This window comes from Phoenix dactylifera, chromosome 10 (genome assembly GCF_009389715.1).
Source record: "Phoenix dactylifera cultivar Barhee BC4 chromosome 10, palm_55x_up_171113_PBpolish2nd_filt_p, whole genome shotgun sequence".
NCBI classification, from domain to species: Eukaryota; Viridiplantae; Streptophyta; class Magnoliopsida; order Arecales; family Arecaceae; genus Phoenix; species Phoenix dactylifera.
In genome coordinates, this window is record NC_052401.1 from 5,901,517 (window position 1) to 5,921,687 (window position 20,171).

Here is a 20,171-nt window from a genome sequence, read left to right on the forward strand (position 1 = left end):
TGGAGCAACTCACCGGAAGAGAAGGAAGAACAGCTCCGAGAGCGTCAAAGGAGGAGCAAGCGAACAGTCCGACGGCGATGACGGCAGCGCAAAGGAGAAACTCGAAGATGTCTGTAAGGAGAAAGGCGGACGGAGGAGGACCCCCGGTTAAATAGGCGGAAAGGTGGGTGATGCCCCGGTAACGCCAGAGGACGCCTGGCTGCCGAAGGGTCGCTCGCGCCCCAAAGGCGAATCGACGCCATTAAGGAAGGATGTCCGCCGAAATCCTCAGATTGCCAGGTCAGCAACAACCGCCATACGCCATAAAGAAGACGGGGAGCTCGAAGCGCGCGCGCCTCTCCGAGGGATGGCGGCAATCTCGAAGCATCACTTCCTTCACCCGTTCCCCTCCTGGTTCCAGGCTCAGAAGTGGGGGGCTACTGTTACGGGGGAACTCAGCCACCATGCCCCATGTGACCGACACGCGCGCCCAAGAAGACTACAGCTGCCCCTTGATCCAGTAACCCGACCCCGAGTCGGATATCTTCGGCTTCGCAGCCCGACCCCGAGTCGGCTGCCCCTTGATCCAGCAATCCGACCCCGAGTCGGATATCTTCGGCTTCGCAGCCCGACCCCGAGTCGGCTGCCCCTTGATCCAGCAATCCGATCCCGAGTCGGCAACCTCTCGACAACGACAGGCTGTTCCCCTGAAGCACGCCACGACCCTCTGTCCCTGCAACGGTCGTATCCGGCGCTGCTCCACGATCTCCTGTAACAGCCGTACAAGGCGGAGCTCCACTACACCCTGTCACGGCCGTACCCAGTGCTGCCCCACGACGCCCTGTAACGGCCATGTCAGTGGCAACTCCATCGTGCCACACGATGACCAACCCCCCCGAAGGACCCCCCAGCCTGGTATATATGCTGCGGGGGGGAGAAAGGGGGAGGTAAGCAAGAACTTCCAGAGCATTCTCCTACTACCTGCAATTATCTCTCCTTCTCCTCCAATCCCCTCTGACTTGATCGTCGGAGGGCCCCCACTACCCCAGTGGTGGTGCGAGGCTTGCTTGCAGGTTTCCCGGTGGAAGGTGGAGCACAATCAACATCAACCAAGGCAGCTCAGACGGAATCCCGTTCACACCGCTGTGCCAATCGTTCTCGGTTCGGACCACCAGCAACAGAAAGAATTTAGGCATTTAAATTAATGTAATAGCCTTCATGATCCTTTATTTATTAGTTAATATTATAGCCTTCAAAATTCTGCATTTATTAATTATTTTTATAGCAATTAGAGTCGTGCATTTATGCTTCTATACAAGAAGGATGAATTAGTACATTATAAATTAACATAAGTCTCAAAATCTTAAGTGCTGCACTTGTATTGACACTTTTGAAATAATCAAAGAAAGATTAAGAGCTTTGGAGGAAACTTGAACTCTCTTTGCAAGGTGACATGTTCACAAAGAAGGAAAAGTTCGATGCTACGGGGAAAGTGAAAGAAAAAAAAAGGCTCGTTCTTCAATTTGTTTTTTTTTTCTAGAAGTTTTGGTTCATTCATATTAGCCATATATATTGTATAGGTTCAAGATAGTTATGGATGGGACTTGGGATTTGGTATTTGTGCTCTATCCATACGTTTAGCTATTGGTTGTTTTTCTTCATTTCTGTATTTTATAGATTTCAATAACCTAGCGGAAGCTCTGTTAGAAGACTTTGTTACGTCATTATTGCATCTCTTCACAAGTGGAATATATATGTTCCACATGATTGTTGCATCTCTTATGACATTGTGTAGAAATAAACAGGGTTTATTTCAAAATAGTGAGAATAGACCGCGGTTCCAATAGGAACAAAGAAGTAATTTCAAAATTTTATTTTATTTTAAATTAAAATAAATATGGTTTTCATTATTGGTGTTAAAAGAACAGTTATATTAGGGGATTTTATGAGGATACAGATATAGATATATATTTTAAAAAGGTATTTGCACAATTTTGAATTTTTAAAAGGATATTTATACAAAAAAACTCTAATATATTAAGGTATATCTATACAATATATATTGATAAGTGTTGCTACTGAATGCAAGTGATGTAGGCCAGAATTGTACCCCTTACAGTCACAAGGCCTCCAAGTGACCCGAGACCACTCTAAGAATAGCTAAAGGGAAAATATAATGTGACACTTCGTTCGCTTCAAATGGCTTGACATTTTGGAAACTAAATCAAGTCGCAATGATAAGTACAGTCTAAAACACATCGATAATGGAGAAGTGTTTACACCCCCTAGTTAAATGATTCAGAAAATCATAAAAATAGTTTTGCAATAAAAATACTAGTAGAATTTAATTTTTATTTAAAACCTAGTAAACTTAAGCTTATTGGCTTATAAGATTTGAAGTCATGCATTTATCTCTTTAATCAACTCCAACTTTAGCATTTTTTTTTTATTTTCATCTCCCATCTGTCTCTATCATGAAGGGGCTGCATAAAAAAATTATCGATGCTTCTTTATACCAATCTAGGTTGAAAAACTTCAAAAATATAATAGCTAACAACTCAGTAGGTTAGAACCCTCCACCATAAATTAGAAGCCTTAGGTTCAAACGTGAGTGGTTTCAAAAAACTAAAGAATACAGTACCTACTCTTATGATGCAATGAAACTATGGTGGTTATAGGAAGTTTCTTAAAATCTACAATATTCTATTTGAACTAAACGCACAAGTTTGGATCGAGATAAATGTTAATAGCTTTTTTATCGTTAAGATTCCAATTGCAAGAGTTCAGCTTGTTGTATAGAATGAAAGGGCCTACCTTATTAGACTATACCATGGCCATACCTTTGATTAGCCCAATAAATTTTGTAATGTGGACTATTTAAAGTTTGATGTGTCCAATTCTTTTGGTTATTATCTAAAGTTATATATCCTCTCACCTATTATGTATGGTGAGAAATGGTAAGTGTATCTGTTCAACAATAAGGACTATCACTTGAGACATCAAATATTTTCTTTTTCACCGTGTATTTGAAGCTTAGGTTGATCCATATAAAGGTAAATAAAGGTGTGGTCCAAATAAGTTGGAAAGTTTGTTAGTTTCTCAAGCTCATCCTGATCTTGTATCTATTTTGACTTATGATGTTTTAATTGTCTTGTTTGCAAGGCCAACATACTTTATATCAATTCTTCTAAATTAATTTATTATAAAATGAAAAAGAAACTTAAAAAACTATTGGAGACCCGCCAAGAATCTAGCTTATTAGAATCGGAATTCTCTTCAATAGGAGCTAAAATGGAGAGGTATAGTCTCAAATAACAAGTCATTATAATTCACAAGATGATTTATAATACTGCATCATATATGGATTGCTTGCACATTATGCAATCCACGTGACCCATGGCTTTATGGGCAATCTCACAAATCATGGATTAAGCTCATCTTATTAAATACTCTATATTTGATTCATATAGCACTCCAATCTTTGTATGCAATGGGAAATATTCTATAATTGGTTTCTCTTTTTGTGTTTCTAGGGAACATAACCATGATATAGAATTTGGATATTTTTATTAGAGTATTGCTACTAATCATCCATTAGATCATTTCTTGGGTCACCAGGCTTATGTGGCAGTTGAGGATTGTTACATTATATAGGTGGGTTGATGATATCACGGGCTTCCCTTATCGCGCAACCAATCATCGGCTTCTATATCAGATTGGTAAACTGGGTGGTGATCTGGAAGGCGATCTCTAGCTTTTTTTATTATTATTATTAATTTTGTTGTCATTGAAGGATACGCCCGACATAGAAATAAAGCATGGTAAGTTAGAATCAAAGGTGTATTTGTACATTATTACTCGATATCATAGTACAACCATCATATCATTATTTTGTTTACTTTTTGTTAATGAAGATCCTTTTTGATTATTTCAACAATTAAGTAGGCTAAATAATATGGGTAACCTAAGTTTGGAAGTCCTTTGATCCATAGATTGGCAAAATGGTTGGTGATTAGGTATTCCATCCCTTCCCCCTCTCCCTCGAGCATAACTTACTTATGTCGAGCTTTATCCTGCTTGTAGTTAGACCCCAAATTCGAACCAAGTGGATGAAGTAGAGAGGATAACACCAGGCACCTAGTGTTTCCACCCCATCAAAAAAGCAAGCTATGATCTTTTCCAACTCGGAGTTGACTTGGAGAGGTTGGATCTTCAGCCACCAACTAATTATCTATTATTGCACAATGACATTATTGAGTAGGGCCCATGAGTTATGAGCTCTAATATTGTCTTGCTTAGCAGTTGCTCGACAATTTATGGATGACTACTATATAGAGACCAGACTCCTCTAACTCAATCCAAACCAACGGGAATCCCAACTTGAAGAAAAGCGCTTCATTCCTCAATCAACTTCTTTGGATTCAAGAAAGTCAAAAATGAACACAAAACAAACAATTCTCCCACACCACATTATTATACATAAAAACAATAATAAAAAAATAAAAAGAAAAATTACCAACACACCCCCTCAACATATGACAAGTTTCATCTCTTGTATTTAAAAAATTTCAATAACATTGCTAGAGTTCTTTAAGTGATGTAACATGGTCTTGCTATCCATTTTTGTTTATCTAATCTCATTGGATTGTACCACATAATGGTCACATGATAATTTTAGGATGAAAATACCTTTCACTTGGTAATAGAAAAAAAAAAGCTCCAGTTCCCAATCATATAGTATCAATCCCAAATTCATCCATTGCCTCGGCCTGTAGCTCTACCTCATCATTTACCTCCTCGACATCCTCCACCATCGCCTCAAGTCCCTCCACTCTGCCTTCCACTTCACTAGGGCTATTTTTCTTCCACTATTCTCAGCTATTAATCTCTTAATCTCTAGGTTGTGCTTGAAAGGAGGCACGAATGAGGTTCAGTCCCGTTCGGGTGCCTAAATTTAAAATTTATTTATGACTAATTTTTGAGAGCCATAATTTTTATTGGGGGGTTTGATGGGGATGTGGAGGAGGAGGGTTATAGACTAAAAATAAAAAGGATAAGTGTGGGGGTTTGATGGGGTTGTGGAGAGGGAGATAGGGGCTGCACAACCTATTTGGGGCCCCGAGCATCATGTAGGTAATGCACAGCAATAGGCTGCATTCTTGGTGTCGGTGATGCGAGTAGTGCCAAAAATGTCATGCATTCCAATTGAGTCCTCTAATTCGAATTTCAAAATGATAATTTTGCCATTTTAGATAGCACATTAATGATATTAGATATTAAGTAGGCTTTAGGACCATATTGCATCAATTAATAAATTATATGGGTCTGGTTGATTTTTTTTTAAATATGAGATACAATAATTTTTTTAAAAAAATAATTATTTTTCTTTGGAAATTTAACTAGGAGATTAGTACCATAAATCACGAGTCTATGTTTTGAATCACGACCGTTCATCTTATACAAGTCCCGTTCTGATTTGGATGTGGGGAGTCCGCAGTACACGCACGTGGACTAATAGTTCTCTCATATGTCAAGTCGGCGACGGCTCCTAAGATAACGCGAAGCATCGCCGCCCACGGAAATTAAATAAATAAATAAATAAGGGGAAAGCCTTGCCCTTCAAGTATTCCTCCTCCTCTCATCATTTCGCGTTGCCGTCGGCCGATCGCAAGAGGAGAGACTACTGCAGCGAGTGTGCTGCTCGAGGTCAGATCCTTCGATTCTCCTACTCCTTTCTTCTTTTGCATCCTAATTTCTCATCGAAGCTTCGATCTTCGATCGTTTTCGCTTCTAAAAAAATTGATCTTTGTGGTTGTCTGGGGTTTCAAAATTCGATCGTTGCTAGGGTTTTCCTCCAGTTCTTTGTGATCGGTCTCTATCGCTGCATCCCTCTTTTTTTTTCTCTTTTCTTTATTCGACGGGATTACGAGGATTAGGGTTTCGAGATCTGTTTGGTTCTTAATTTCTAGGGTCCCGGTTCCTAGGGTTTCGATTTTGCCCCCTTTCTCCTTCGATTGCTAGGGTCTCGTTCGTTCTGCCGTTCAATGGCCGCGGGTCGTCAGGGAGGCTACAAAGATCACGAATTTAGGGACCGGGAATCGGATGTAGAGGTCTCCAGGAGGAAGGACTATTATATGGGTCGGTACCGTGATGGGGAACGGGACAGGAGCCATGGGCGGGATCTCCGGGATAGGGTTAGGGATAGGCAAAGGGACATCAAAAAGAGGGATTCCTTGAACGGGTACCAATGTTCCCCTTTGAGCGCGAGCAATTCAAGCGGTGGCAGTGGGAACGAGACGAAGCGGAGCCAGCTCTCGGGGAGATTGGTTGATCGTGAGCCTGGGGAGCTGTCGAGTGGAAGCGGTTCAGATGACCCCGAGGCTCCTGATTCTCTGCTTAGAGACAACGGAAGTCGTAGCAAGGAAAATGGGGCTTTGCCCTCGTCAAGCAGAAAGAGGAAGTTTTCACCTATCGTGTGGGATAGGGATGATAGCAAGCAATCTACTGTTGCGAGTTCCAGAAGCAAAAATGACCCACCAGCACATGCCACCCTTCCTCCACCTCCTCCCCTGCCTAGTGGATATGTCCCACCTGATTTGATTGAGACAGTTCGACAGTCCCAGTCACCAGCAGATGTGAAGATCTCCATTGATTCACCTCATGATCAGCAATTGGGTAATGATCAGGAGCCTGGGCAGCTTGAGGATGAGGAGGAGGAGTACCCAACAGCAAGGAACATTTCTACTTCACGATGGGCAGATGGGAACAATGCATTAGACAATGATGAAGCGGAAGCTTCCGATGAGGAGGTTGTGCCCAAGAGGAGGAAAAATACTCCTTTGGCTGATAATATAGTCGACCAGAAATCACTTAAGAAGGAGCTGAGCCCTGAGCTTGGAGAGGTTGTTATGAGAGAAGGTTCTGATGGGGCAGCATCCAAGTCATCCGCATCTGGGGACCATGGGGATGACCACCATGGAGGTGAGGTGGATAGGAATGATTATATGGATGTTGATGGGGAGGAGACTGATGAGGGCGCATCTGATTATTTGCCAGAGACTGATTCTGAGGTAGAGGATGATATGGTTAAAACACTAGAACCTGTACAACCTCCCCAAAGATGTATAAACATGCTAGAAGGGTGTAGAAGTGTTGATGAGTTTGAGAGGCTGAACAAGATTGATGAAGGCACTTATGGAGTTGTGTACAGAGCAAAAGATAAGAAGACCAGTGAAGTAGTGGCATTGAAGAAGGTGAAGATGGAGAAGGAGCGGGAGGGCTTCCCATTGACCTCTTTGAGGGAAATTAACATTTTGCTGTCTTTTCACCACTCTTCAGTTGTGGATGTGAAGGAAGTTGTTGTGGGCAGCAGCCTTGATAGTATCTTCATGGTTATGGAGTACATGGAGCATGATCTCAAAGGGCTGATGGAGACAATGAAGCAGCCATTTAGCCAGAGTGAGGTCAAGTGCTTAATGCTTCAGTTGTTGGAAGGTGTCAAGTATCTTCATGATAACTGGGTACTCCATAGGTACTTTTACATTCTCAAGTTTATGAATTAGATCCTTGGATCTATCAATTTTTGTTTGGTGTTTTAGTTGTCTAAGGCATATTTTATTTTTATGTTTTCTTCAGGGATCTGAAAACATCAAATCTTCTTCTGAATAATCGTGGTGAGTTGAAAATATGTGACTTTGGGCTGTCTCGCCAGTATGGGAGCCCATTGAAACCATATACTCACCTGGTGGTGACATTGTGGTACAGGTAGGTGCCTTACTATTTTGTATATGTTCATATTTGTTGCTTTATTTTACACCTTAAGTCATTTTGTATTCTGGCATATTTGTTAGTTCATATTTTGTTTTGTTCTGGCAAGTTCTCATTTATTCTGTAATGGCAGGGCACCAGAACTTCTTTTAGGAGCAAAGGAATATTCAACTGCTATTGACATGTGGTCATTGGGTTGCATAATGGCCGAACTTTTAGCCAAGGAACCATTATTCAATGGAAAAACTGAGTTTGATCAACTTGACAAGGTACAATTATTTATTTTGCTTCTGCACTTCTTCCATCTACTCGATCCAGTTTTCATTTGTGTCACTTATGTGCAGATATTTAGAACACTTGGGACGCCAAATGAGAAGATATGGCCTGGATTTGCAAAATTACCTGGTGTCAAAGTTAACTTTGTGAAGCAGCCGTAAGTTACCATCCTCTATTTTGTTTTCTTATCAATTTATAGGCTTCTTGTTAGTTTTTTTAAGCTAAATATGAATCCTTATCGTTGCAAATATTTTCCCAGGCATCCAGCTATTGGTGATATTGCCTAGGCATCCTGGCTTGCCTTCATGGCACTTTGTTAGGCGAAGTTCTGCTCATGCTGGTATTAAACACTGAGTCTTTTATTTATCCTGCTTTCCAGGTATAATAGGCTGCGGGAGAAGTTCCCACCTACATCATTTTCTGGTCGTCCAACTCTATCTGAAGCTGGTTTTGACTTACTGAACAAACTGCTAACGTATGACCCAGAGAAGGTGAGATACACCAGAAAGAATCATGGGTTATTTATACTTATTGACTTTCTTTAGCCTATCTTTCGATGCCCTAATGCTGTCCTTTGCTTATTATGCAGCGGATAACAGCAGAAGCTGCCCTTAAGCATCCCTGGTTTAATGAAGTTCCTTTACCTAAGTCAAAGGATTTTATGCCAACATTTCCTGCTCAACATGCACAAGACAGGTACTTGGAAATGCTGTTTATGGGTTGCACCAGTGTATTTGCACCTTGAGTTATTTGTCTTAAGCGTTGAAAATCTATGTTTAAATATCTTGGATGCAACTTAGGCGTCTGCGAAGAATTATGAAGAGCCCAGATCCGCTAGAGGAGCAAAGGAGGAAGGAATTACAACAAGGGGGTACTGGCAGCATTTTTGGTTGACCAGAACAATGTGCGGTTGCACCTGAATGTTGAAACGCTACTGGTGCTTCAGCAGGAATTACTGTACACTAAACTGTTTCTGAGGTGAGGGGCATGCACTGAACGTGACGTTCCACAACTTGTGTTAGTCTCAGGCAACAATTGATGCCATTCTTTAGCAGGCAACTTGTTGACTTGGGTGGAGATAAGATATTTTCTTCTTCTCCATCAAACAAATTTTGTTGCAGGATTATTTTTTCTTCAGCATCAATGAACATAAAAAGTGCTTCGTTTTATGCAGCCTGCGTTGCAAGGTGTGGCATATTGGCTTTTTTTCTTTGTGCTAGGATCAGTATCTTTTGAAACTTGTGTATGTAACATATTTCTCGTTGATACATTGTAAACAATGCTCAAAATGCCGGATTTAAACAACAGAAATTTATGGATATATTGCCTATAATTTTTGTGCTGTTCTTTTGATCATCAAATTGTGTTTGCAAGAGACGAATGGTGTGAAGCGGAAGGGGCGTTCTTTGCTTTCAATCCTGGAGAAATTGATTGAAAGAATTCCTGTAGAAAGGTAATTCACTGATTGACACAAGTGATTGGAAGCAAAAAGTTGAGATGTATATACATGATGATGAGTTAAACTGCTTTTGAAATTGCGACTTCTATAAGGTCTTGAGCTATGTAAACATTGCAAATTAGCTTCTGGCTGTAGCAATGTCTATATGAAATTATTATTGGGCCAGGCCAAACAACTACCATATGAATGCTCAAAACTTTTGATGTACAAGCACGAATTATCCAGTGCGAATACCGTGCATGTTCCAGCATTTAACTCCAAATTAATTCAACAGTGTTTGATTTATATGAGCTAGCAGTGCCTAATTCAGCATGCTTTTCTCTGAATCTGCAAGGATGTATTTTTATCATTAGTGTGAAATATTAAGCTTATTAACAGCAGTTTGAAATATAAAAGTTTTTACTATCAGGAGATTATATCATTCCCAAGATTCTGTGTGCATTTATTTTGTTCTTTTGCTCGATAAACCCTTTGTCCTTGGCAGTTCTATGCTATACTGTGTGAAAAGATCCTGCACTCCTGCTATTGATGGCAGTGCTTCACTGCTTCTGTAGCTAAGGTGGAAATAATTTACAAATACTGCTGCGATTTGCAGTATAATACATGCATGAGACATTCTTAGCATATAATAATGAATGTTATCAGTTATTCTGATCACATACATTGATGTGCACCTGGGGAAAAATGTTTAGTCCTTCTGATAATGGACATTTATTATGTGCAGCTGAAAAAATTGTGCACTGACTTGATGGTTTTCACATCCCGTATGTTCAAATCAATTGCACCTTTCTATATACCATGTAAAATTTTTCTTTTTAATTCACATTTACAAGGTGATGATCTGCAATAAGTTGTTAGAGGCCTTCCATTTTTCCTCTTCACATGACTTATGAAATTGCTTATTGATTGTTGGCTATGTTGTTTGGGAAGCCAAATGAACTTATCATTAATTATTCTTTGACGTATTTGCAGTTTAAGCCAAGGCTTCTGCAAAATATGGGGCTTGATGGCTCTTACCTGAAAGTAGTATGCATAGAAATTTCCGGTGGTCAGTATCTTTCTACTGTTCTTTCTTCTCTTTGTATCAAAAGCCTAACTGTAAGCTGTTCTTTGTCCTAGTTGTAATCTATACATCTTGGTGGGCCCATTTTCACAGATTCTTGAAATGTCATATTACAAGATGTACATGTCGGAGGCTTGATCTTTCAACTTGTCTTCCTGATTCTTTTAAATTGTGAATTGTATTGTCAAGCTTAGAGTTTTGGTGATGTTTAGCGTTTATTAATGGTAATATTGGGATGACGCTGCTGTATCAAATCATCTAAGTGAAATGGGGTATAAAATTATTAGATTTAGAAATACATAAAATCAAGTTTGCGTGCTTGAGATACCAATAACAGATTTGTGGAAGGCAAGGATTGCTGTGCTCGAACCGGTTGCCCGGCGGTATGGGTCGGTACCCGCCACCCCTCCTGCTGCTTCGTGCTGCAATGACACGGTAGAAAAGGTGGGGGAGAGAGAATCGGAGAGAGGAAGAGAGAGAGAGAGAGAGAGAGAGAGAGAGGGGGTGGCGGAGGGTCGGGGAGCCGCGCGGAGGGGCTCTGCCTCCGGTTCCCCTATTTCATTCGAAACAGAGGTCCCAAAGGGGACCCTTGTTTATTGAATACTCAATTACAACATTTTTAAAATTTGACCAAGAGATGCACCATGTTCTAAGTGGTTATGTGATCCAATTGGTTAGGTTAGCACATTAATGATTATTTTTTTGGTTCACACTCTGTTTGCTACCATATAGTATTCATGGCTTTGTTGATCAAGTCTTCCTCTGGGAGCTCTCGAGTTAGTTCTTTTAAAATATTCGGATTAGTGTTTCTTAATTGAATTTTCTGTCAGGTTGATTGAAGAATTTTTGAGATTAAAATATTTTGTTTAGGTTGCTCTTATTTTTTGATATCCTAGTATCCTTTTAGTTTCTTGTCCTGGAAGTATTATCCAACATGGAAAGCAATATATGTTTTTAGAGACATTGTGCTTGCTCTACACATCAAATACGTTCCTTGCAATACTCTTTCCTGCTATATGTGGAGCCCGCCTGTCTTGGAGCACACAAATGGTGTTTTTGTGGCTACAAATGAGTATTGCCTCGTTCTTAAACTAACAGACATTATGCATGTTCTTTGGTAGCTTTATTGTTTTTCCTTTCTTGTTGTTGATAAGTGTTTGGATGATGTAGTTTTGTGTCATGAAGTATAGGAATATTGTAAGTGTAGAAAATCTTCTATGGCCAAAAAGACCCAAATATGCTACCGATATTTTGTAGCTTGTTACTTGTATATTATTTGGCAATGTAAAAATTTATATATACTGGATAAGGAAAGATGTAGTGAGTAGTAGAATAAAGATTATCTAGAAGATTAATTTCTTTCACAATTGTATGCAACTAGATAGGTTCGTTTTTGTTGGACTTGCTAGAGATGAGTATCTTGTGTTCAAGAACCATCTATATAGTATACTTCTATTAATTAATCAATGCCAAACTTGTTGATGGCGTTGTTAAATAAAGTTAGTTTTGCTAAGGGCCTCTTTGGTATCACTTTTATTTCTTATATTTTATTTTTTTAAATAAAATTATAGAAACTGAGCCAATAAAAATATTTTGTACTATTGTCTTTATCTTCTATTTTTCAAAAATATTATTTCTAGAAAAAAATGAAAGCAAGAATATTTACTTCTACCTTTTTTTTTTTTTTCAAAAACATGAAACTCATGATCTACAAATAGCATGCACCAGCATACATTTTCCTGAATATTACTAGTAAGTTCGATGTTGATGCTTTCCTCATTTGATTTTTATCCTCTCCCTCTTTTCCTCACCCCTCTCTGCCCTCTCTTTGTGCTTTTCTATAGTCTTCGCCTTTCTTCTTTCCTCATCTCGTACAGTTTCTCTTCTTTAATGTTCTTCTCTTCCTTGCCCCAATCCAAATAGTCCACTCGGTGCTTTGCTTGCAGTCAGCCTGTGCCCTTGCTTTGTGCTACCCTTTTCTTAGTTCTCCTGCACTTCTTGTCCCCTCTTTTAAGTGGTCTCAGGGGAGCTTACATTGAGCCTATGCTTCTTTTGAAAGATCTAGTCCAAGACAGCTAGAGCTGTCTAGCTTGTCATGCAGTCCATGCTGATAAATGTTGCTACTATTTGGCAAGAGAATCATACTAAATCCATTATAATTCTAAGTATGGTACGCCGAACCAACCCAAACTAGGCGGTTCGGCCCATTTTCGAACCGAAACGATGCCATCTTGGGATGGTTCAGCTGTGCAGGTCGGTTCGGCCTTTAAACTATCCTTGGATGGTTCGACATTTGTGGATTGAATGAAGTAAAAGGAATGTCGACCGAATGGCAGATGCCTTCATAACCTTGACGACTCGTTCCTTCTTGTGCTTCGCCTCGGCTTGAAGACCCTTTAAAACCCTAGCCTCGTCTCCCCTCCCCCCCCCCCTCTTCTTCTCCCCTTCTCCCTCTCCTTGCTCTCTGGCAGCCGTTGACCACTCGGCCCCCATCGACTGCCCTTCTCTCTCTTTATCTCCCTCCCTCTCTCTTCCTCCCTGTCCTTCTCCCTCTTCCCCTCTACGTAGGCCTCTCACTCCCCTTCTCCCTCTCCCTCTTCCTTGTTCATTGTTTATCGGATCGGCATGCTATGGGCCCGTACGTATCGAACCGATTGCTGGCCAATACACCCCCCAGCACTGGTTTGGCAAACCTATTATTGCAATGCAACACTTCAGCGTTTGACTTGTAAATTTCTTTTTAAACGATACAGAGGGTTTTGCTGAATTTTCTAATTCACTAATATGCAGATATTGCAGCAAATGATTTTATATGGATAGTAGGTGGAAAAATATACTCTCTTTTGAGTAAAGGTTATGGTTTTCTAATAAATATAGGGACAGGGTTTTGGACATATAACAGCCTCCATGTTCAGATTGGAACAATTTGGGATCAAAGAAAAAAAATTGGATCTAGTTGCTGATTGAGCCTTGATCTGACTCCAAAGTTCTTTGTACAACCTGCATTTGATTTACTGTTGACTAAAAGAATTGTAGTGTGAACCTCTTAACTCCTGCATCAAGCAACTTGGCTGTGATGAAGTTAATGAAAACAAATCTTTAATAGTTTGATGTGTCTTCCTTATTCAGATTCCTGTGGATTCCAGGCCTTTGTATGGCTCATTGATGCATCTTTTGGAAAGCTTGTTGAAGCACAGTCAGCTGCATGGCGATGCAAGCTTTTGAAGTGTTCAGTTATTTGTAGAGATGCTTACGGTGGTACTTTATTCTCCAAATCTAATCAGTGCAATGCTCCTGGTTGTTTCTCTCCAACGTTCTGTTCATGCATTTCTTGTGATTGGCTTTTCTGCACACTTCTCCCATTTTATAAGCTATGTGGTATATTTTTTAGACGTTCAACCATTGCACAATTTTTCATTGTTATGCATGGTTCCTTTCAGATCTGGTAATTTTATTCTTATAATGATGGAGATTCATTACTGCATTATGCTATCAAATTATCCTTCTTCCTTACGTAGACTATGTGCATTGTTACTATTTCATTTTCAAAATTGTTTTGGATTTCTTCCCCAATGCTTACTGAGGTCCATTTTTTAGCATCTCATCACCAGGAATAGGCTGTTCTGTACAAAAGGTGGTTATACCTAGGGCTTTATGTTGGAGATCTCTGATAGAAGGGTCAAAACTTCTGTATTTGTTCTTACCATCAATAATTGAACATCTTCACATATTATAAGTGTCTTAAGTTATTAGGAGAAAATCAGATAATTCACAATACATAATTTTGTATGATAACATACGCATTTTATAATGTATTGTATACTAAAACGTCTGAAGCTGTTGTTGTGGCATATCTTCATTCTTGATTAAGATCACCTAATTCTTTATTTTTGTTCTTAACAATATAAAACATTTTGAAAATTGTGATGACACTAACTCGTTATGTCTGCAAGCTACATAATGATGCAAAGCATTTAGATGAACAATAACAAAGCCACTAAATGTGTGTGGACAATTAAGTATCAGAAAATAATCGAGGGCTTTCTATTATGACTAGTTATTTATTTGCTAATCAAATATTAATTTTACAGATTAGAGAGGACTGTAAAGTACCGATGTTCTGATCGTGATCGGGGATTTTCCGAAACAAAAATTGGTTATGGAAGCTAGGCTCTTTCTTTAGTCTTCTTTGTAAATAAGTTAATGCAAATTGAGAAATGTGGCCATATGCATTCTTTTGGTGCCTTCATGATGTCCTTGCCTCGTTCTATTAGCAGATGTTCTTGTTGGACGTCATTCTTGTGGAGACACATCTTAGGGGCAAGATCTAACTGATAACCAAGTCGGAAGGATGAGTGTAAAACTTTACATGAATGAGGATAAGGGCATAGTCTATTGAAGAGCACAAGGCTAAAACTGGAGATTATGCATTAGTAATAATGGCAAGGAACCTGCATGAAGTGGAATGATGTCTCTTTCTGTTTCACACATGCACACATCAGAGCAAGAACAAGACGTTAATAGATTGGATATCCACACTGTTGATCATGATCTGCAACATCTAAACTACTCAGATGCCAAAAATCCATCTAAAAGGTCATTTACCTATTCAACAGTTGATCAGAAAATAGATTAAATGTGGTCAATAGATACTATTAGAAAAGGGATTGCTAAAAATCTACATGATTACTGTCCTTCTTTCATGGAATCCTGGGATATATTCTTGTTAAAAGCGAAGCTCTCTCCAGTGACTCCTGTCTTATTGCTGCAAGAGTCCTCATGGTGGCTGATTGTTGAACACTAGGCTAGTAGATCACTACAAAAATCGTGGGCTTGAACATCAGTCGGATGACTAGTTTCTATAAGAACTTAGTTTACTAAATTATTTTGTATGAAAATATCAAATTTTTGTTTAAATGATTCACGTTGAGCACATATAAAGAAAAAAAGTGGTGGCTGTGTTCTAAATAAATTCCCTACTGAACACTATGCTTGAAGATTGATTGTTGGGGATTATATTGCAAATGATGAATAAAAAATTGATTTCAAGGTTGTTCAGTAAAAAGGTTTGATAAGATTTTTGCTCATGGGGCATCATTGGCATGCGGTTAGGCATTACGTTGATATTCTGTTGTTATTTTGGGCTGAATTTTAGGTCTATTTTGGTTGATGTTTTAGTTCTTTTTCTTTAAAAAGGACTGACGTCTGCAAATTTGACTTTAGGTTATGTTGGTTTAGGGAAGCTTTTTTTTTTTTTTGGTAAATAAAAGGAGGGGAGGGGGAGGGACCAGCCCACTCGCGTAGCAGCCCCCACTAGGCCCCCCGTCCATCAGGGAATATTCGATATAGGTCGAAGGTTTCGCGTGCCTTCCCCGACTCGTGGGCTCAGCGCCTCACGTGTGGGTACGTCACCCCAGCGCCACCTTGGTACAACTGGAAGGAAAGCATAACCACCATCAAGCCATCCGGGGGTGGGGTATCCAGTCCCCTAATTTAATCGACGCCCGTGCGTTTCGAACCCGGGCAACTTGGGCGGAATTATCGCCCCCTTACCACTAGGCTACCACCTTGGTGGCGGTTTAGGGAAGCTTTGAGGTATTAGAATTGTCTTGAAGTGACTTTTAAGATTTTTGTGCGGGTTTCTGTGGTACTGTAAACCTGTGTTCTAAAAGGCAGCTGTGGTATATGGGTGGTCAAGAGACTGCATAGTGGATATGCGGCATGCAGACTGCATGTATTTACTATTTTCTACTATTTAAAAATAAATATAGTACATTAGATGCAATAATAACAATTGCAATGATAGTAATATTTTTTTTGGATGGATAATAAGAATATAATAACAACAACAATTAACAATTAATGCTTATTGCTTGGTACTTCAACAATAATTATAACATGATCAACATTTTAACATTACCATTATCCATACCAGACTCATGGGAAACCTGTATCAAATATAGCCATTAGCTTGAGCCTATTTCATGGGCAATGGTCGAAATTGGGCTGTATATATGGCTCTAAAATGCTAAGCAGGATCAAGGGTCCATTTGGCATTGCTTTTGGAGGGCCAAAAATTTATTTTTAGAGGGCTAGAAGTTTTTTGGATAATGTTAAGATGCTTGGTAAAAATTTCGAAACAAATTTTTGGCTTTTTGAAAAGTTGAAAAAGGTCTACTAAAGACCAGCTTTCATTTTGAGATGCATGAATACCCCATACTCATTATTTCATGCTGATTAAAAGCGTGCAATAGTTACTAATGGCTGTCCTATACCAGCTACAAATCTGTCGTTTACAACCTGTTTCAGATCGTTTCATGTATAGAAAGCTTCTCACCGTCTTTTGGATTCAGCCACGATAGCACAAGATATTTTTAATCTGATGGGTATGACTTTTTCGTTGATGCACTTTGCTCACATCTGACAATATCTGCTTGAAGTCCATCATGGTCACTTTGGTTCCAATTAGCACCAATATTACTGGCTCTGTCAAGTACTATTATTTTTTTCTTCTCGTAATCATTTATTGGCTTGAAATCAGATGAGGAATTATATCAGGAGTTTGTATATGAGACACTTTGTGTGAGTTGCTAATTTTGCATGTTAGACCGGTTAAAGGTGCAGGATTATTTGACATTGTTAATCTAACAACTGATCTGCAATATTTGATTAGAATTTGAACTTGCATGTTGAAACATTTGTTTTCTTGTTCAGTAGTGTATTAGTTTATTGCAAAGAGTTCCAGGCTGAAGCGTCTGGCTTCAAGGGCTAAGATGTCTCAAGGCAGGATCGAGGGACTAGAAAATACTGTTATGAATATTTCGTGCATTATTTTCTTATCCGTAAGCTTGCCAGTAGCTCGCTGTTGGAAATTGTATGACTCAATTTTAGGCATTGGTTCTGTACTTGACCTCGCCTAATACAGAGGCCTTAAAAATTGGCCTTTCCGTAGTTCCATTTGAAACTGCCAAACTAACATACATGTAATGCATAGCGCTCTGTATAAGGCAAAAACTATAGTTCCAACTATGATTGAACTGATCATGCTTTAATTTACAGTCTTGGGTGGTGAGAGATTTTTGTTCAAGAGTTACAGGCCGAAAGCAGTTGTTCCAAAACTACGTTCAAAATTTTCATATTATTGAATTACGGTGTTGTGTGGGAGTTATCACTTTGAAATAAAGATTTAATCCATAGATGTGTATCCAAAATTTGAACTGTATAATTTGGTAATAAGGATTTTGAGTATGCATTTAGTAATGATAATGATAATCATTATCATAATCATTACTACTACTATTATTATTATTATATCTATTGTTGTGTTGACGGTAGTTTATCATACTATAGAATATGGAATACATTTTTCCGAAAATACTTTTGTAAGAGTTGTATAGCATAAATGATTATATTATGAGATTTGTTCATGTAATATATACCCAAGTATATTATCGTAAAGTGAGCTCATTGCATATGATGCAATAGTGCAGTATATGAGTAAGCTACCATAAAATATTAATGTGATATTGAATTAATAATGTGTAGATTGGGTTATTTTATGGTGACATGATAATTATGAATTCTGATGTACATGATAAGGTGAATGAGCAGTGATAATTTTATTTTATCAATATGATTGTAAATTATATTCATTTTATCTTATTATATTGTTCCTTTTATATGTTTTTTTTTTTTGTTGTCTCGATATCAGATTAAGCTTAGAGATGCATCTCAATTGCATATAGTCAAATACTTTTTAAAAAAAATATCGTGTGCATCAATGTTGAGTTTTGGCCAACATGGTTGGTTCAACCTGCTAGACATTGCAGGGCAGGTCGAGAGAAAACCTGGAAATATTTGAATTCTATTTAAACTGCTAGCTTGTGTGGTTCAACCGTTCAAAGCTGGTTGGTCGTACAAGATGCAACTCGCTGGTCAGGGCGATCATTTGATCCTATGCCGAAGTTCATAAATTTCTTCTTCTCTTTCAACCCCTTGGCCAACATAAAATACCTTCTGATGGAAGTGAAGGCTGCTGAGGGTCACGTTGGAAGTCGTGGAGGTGATAAGGCCTACCGTGGGTGCTCGCTGATTGAGTGCACTTGTTACAGCAGAAAGGATTGGGAATTTGGGATTGTATCTTTTGCATGGTAGAAGGATTCACTTTCTTTTATGGGACTCTACTGTTGGATCATTCACCTCTCATTATTTTGAACTTCTCTATGGTGAATTTGTGTGAAGAAATGTATTTTTTTTTTTTTTTTTTCATGAACTATTCACCCTCGACCCAAGGAGGAGATGAGGGTGGTTCACTGTGTTCGAAGGTCCATATCACAGGAGAGTGGGTAGGTTAAGGGAGAGAATGGTGGCGGCAAGAGTTTGGGGGCTTGATGGGGTGATGAGAGGACAACCTTGCTCCATTAAGGGCGGTGGTAAGGGCGGCAAGGAAAGCAAATTGAGGATTGGAGTTAAAAGGACTAACGACACTGGAGAATCCATGACTAATGGCGGTGTTTGGAGAGCAGGTTGACGATTTGAGTTGAAAAGGACTAGGTTTCAACTAGAGATTCTTGAATCCCCCGCCCCCCTTCTCTCTCTCCTCTGTATCTCATGGGTTAGTCTGATACAAATTGCATTAGGTACCACTTTATAATTAATCAGGAAAGCATTTATTTAATGAATATAATAAAGTCAATGGATAATAAGGTTTTAACCGTCTAACATTTTTTATTACAAATATTATCATGTTTATTTTGGCATGGCATGTTGTTTGTGTCGGCATGCCCCATATGAGTAGTTGAATCCATATAAATGGAGGTACAGCAGGGATTATGATGTAACACAGATTTAGAAATACACTAGATCTGTCAATAGAAGCATATTGCAACTTATGTTAAACCAATATCCTTCTTGAAGGAGTGACTTTCTTACATATATCGGGTCTGAAATTTTAGTCTCATTACAAATTTCTTCGAGCACTCTACAAATGGTATATTATGACCTTAGTCAAATTTTAATTTTTTTGAGTTAAAAATTGGCTAAAAGTTTCGACTGTAATCTAATGATGAGTTTCTTTTGATTTTAAAATTTTAGTCATATCGGGAGTTCTTTAATTGGCAGGATTAGGATTAGAAGATGTTTGGGGTCATATTGCGGGGGATGTTATTTATATAGCTTGCAAATTAGAAGGTTGTAATATGGAATTATAAAGTATTAGTTTATTAGTGAAGATTCCACAATTTGTCAATTTGTTTTTTTCTCATCATAAAATTTTCGCATTCTTCTTCTTCTTCTTATACCATTATACTCCTAAAGATTCTATGGCCCCATATATTAGATTGAAAGTAAAATTTAAAAAAGATTGTTATGCTATTATAATAAAATCCAATAAGTATTACTATAAATCGCCTGCCCACCGAGTCACTTGGATGTCAAGGTGTGAATTTGGATACTTGTCGACATGGATATTGGCCGGAAAGGCTAATTCTCCAGTCATGGCCTTCTGTGATTTATCAACTGCCATGATTAACGATTATAACGGTCAACGATTGTGTAGTTTCAGTCCATAATAATAGATTTCCATTATTGGAAACCTTGATCTGAATTAGGTTTGGTATATCAACATGG

General features: G+C 38.8%; 1 protein-coding gene across 9 annotated transcripts; it reads left to right on the plus strand.

The window, feature by feature from the left end:
- Positions 1-5,568: 5,568 nt before the first annotated feature.
- Positions 5,569-18,755, plus strand: LOC103714762 (cyclin-dependent kinase G-2). Of its 9 annotated transcripts, XM_026807559.2 has the most exons (11): positions 5,570-7,510; positions 7,615-7,743; positions 7,880-8,015; positions 8,091-8,179; positions 8,402-8,513; positions 8,612-8,718; positions 8,823-9,000; positions 9,144-9,209; positions 9,397-9,475; positions 10,454-10,529; positions 13,674-14,037. In XM_026807559.2, the coding sequence occupies exons 1-7, from the start codon at positions 6,024-6,026 to the stop codon at positions 8,914-8,916; spliced, it is 2,154 nt and encodes a 717-aa protein (XP_026663360.1). In that variant the 5' UTR covers positions 5,570-6,023; the 3' UTR covers positions 8,917-9,000; positions 9,144-9,209; positions 9,397-9,475; positions 10,454-10,529; positions 13,674-14,037. The 9 variants fall into 9 exon arrangements, with proteins under 9 accessions (XP_026663363.1, XP_026663360.1, XP_026663353.1 ...); XM_026807552.2 differs by adding an exon at positions 18,365-18,755 and having other exon boundaries at positions 8,823-9,475; positions 13,674-13,802; XM_026807555.2 differs by adding an exon at positions 18,365-18,755 and having other exon boundaries at positions 8,823-9,475; positions 13,691-13,802.
- Positions 18,756-20,171: the final 1,416 nt, after the last annotated feature.

Bases quoted from the DNA above. Each gene is read 5' to 3' on its own strand.
- LOC103714762 (XM_026807552.2), top strand. From the start codon at position 6,024: ATGGCCGCGGGTCGTCAGGGAGGCTACAAAGATCACGAATTTAGGGAC. The intron at 7,511-7,614 runs GTACTTTTACAT...TGTTTTCTTCAG, and splicing joins GATAACTGGGTACTCCATAG to GGATCTGAAAACATCAAATC. The intron at 8,180-8,401 runs GTAAGTTACCAT...CCTGCTTTCCAG, and splicing joins GTTAACTTTGTGAAGCAGCC to GTATAATAGGCTGCGGGAGA.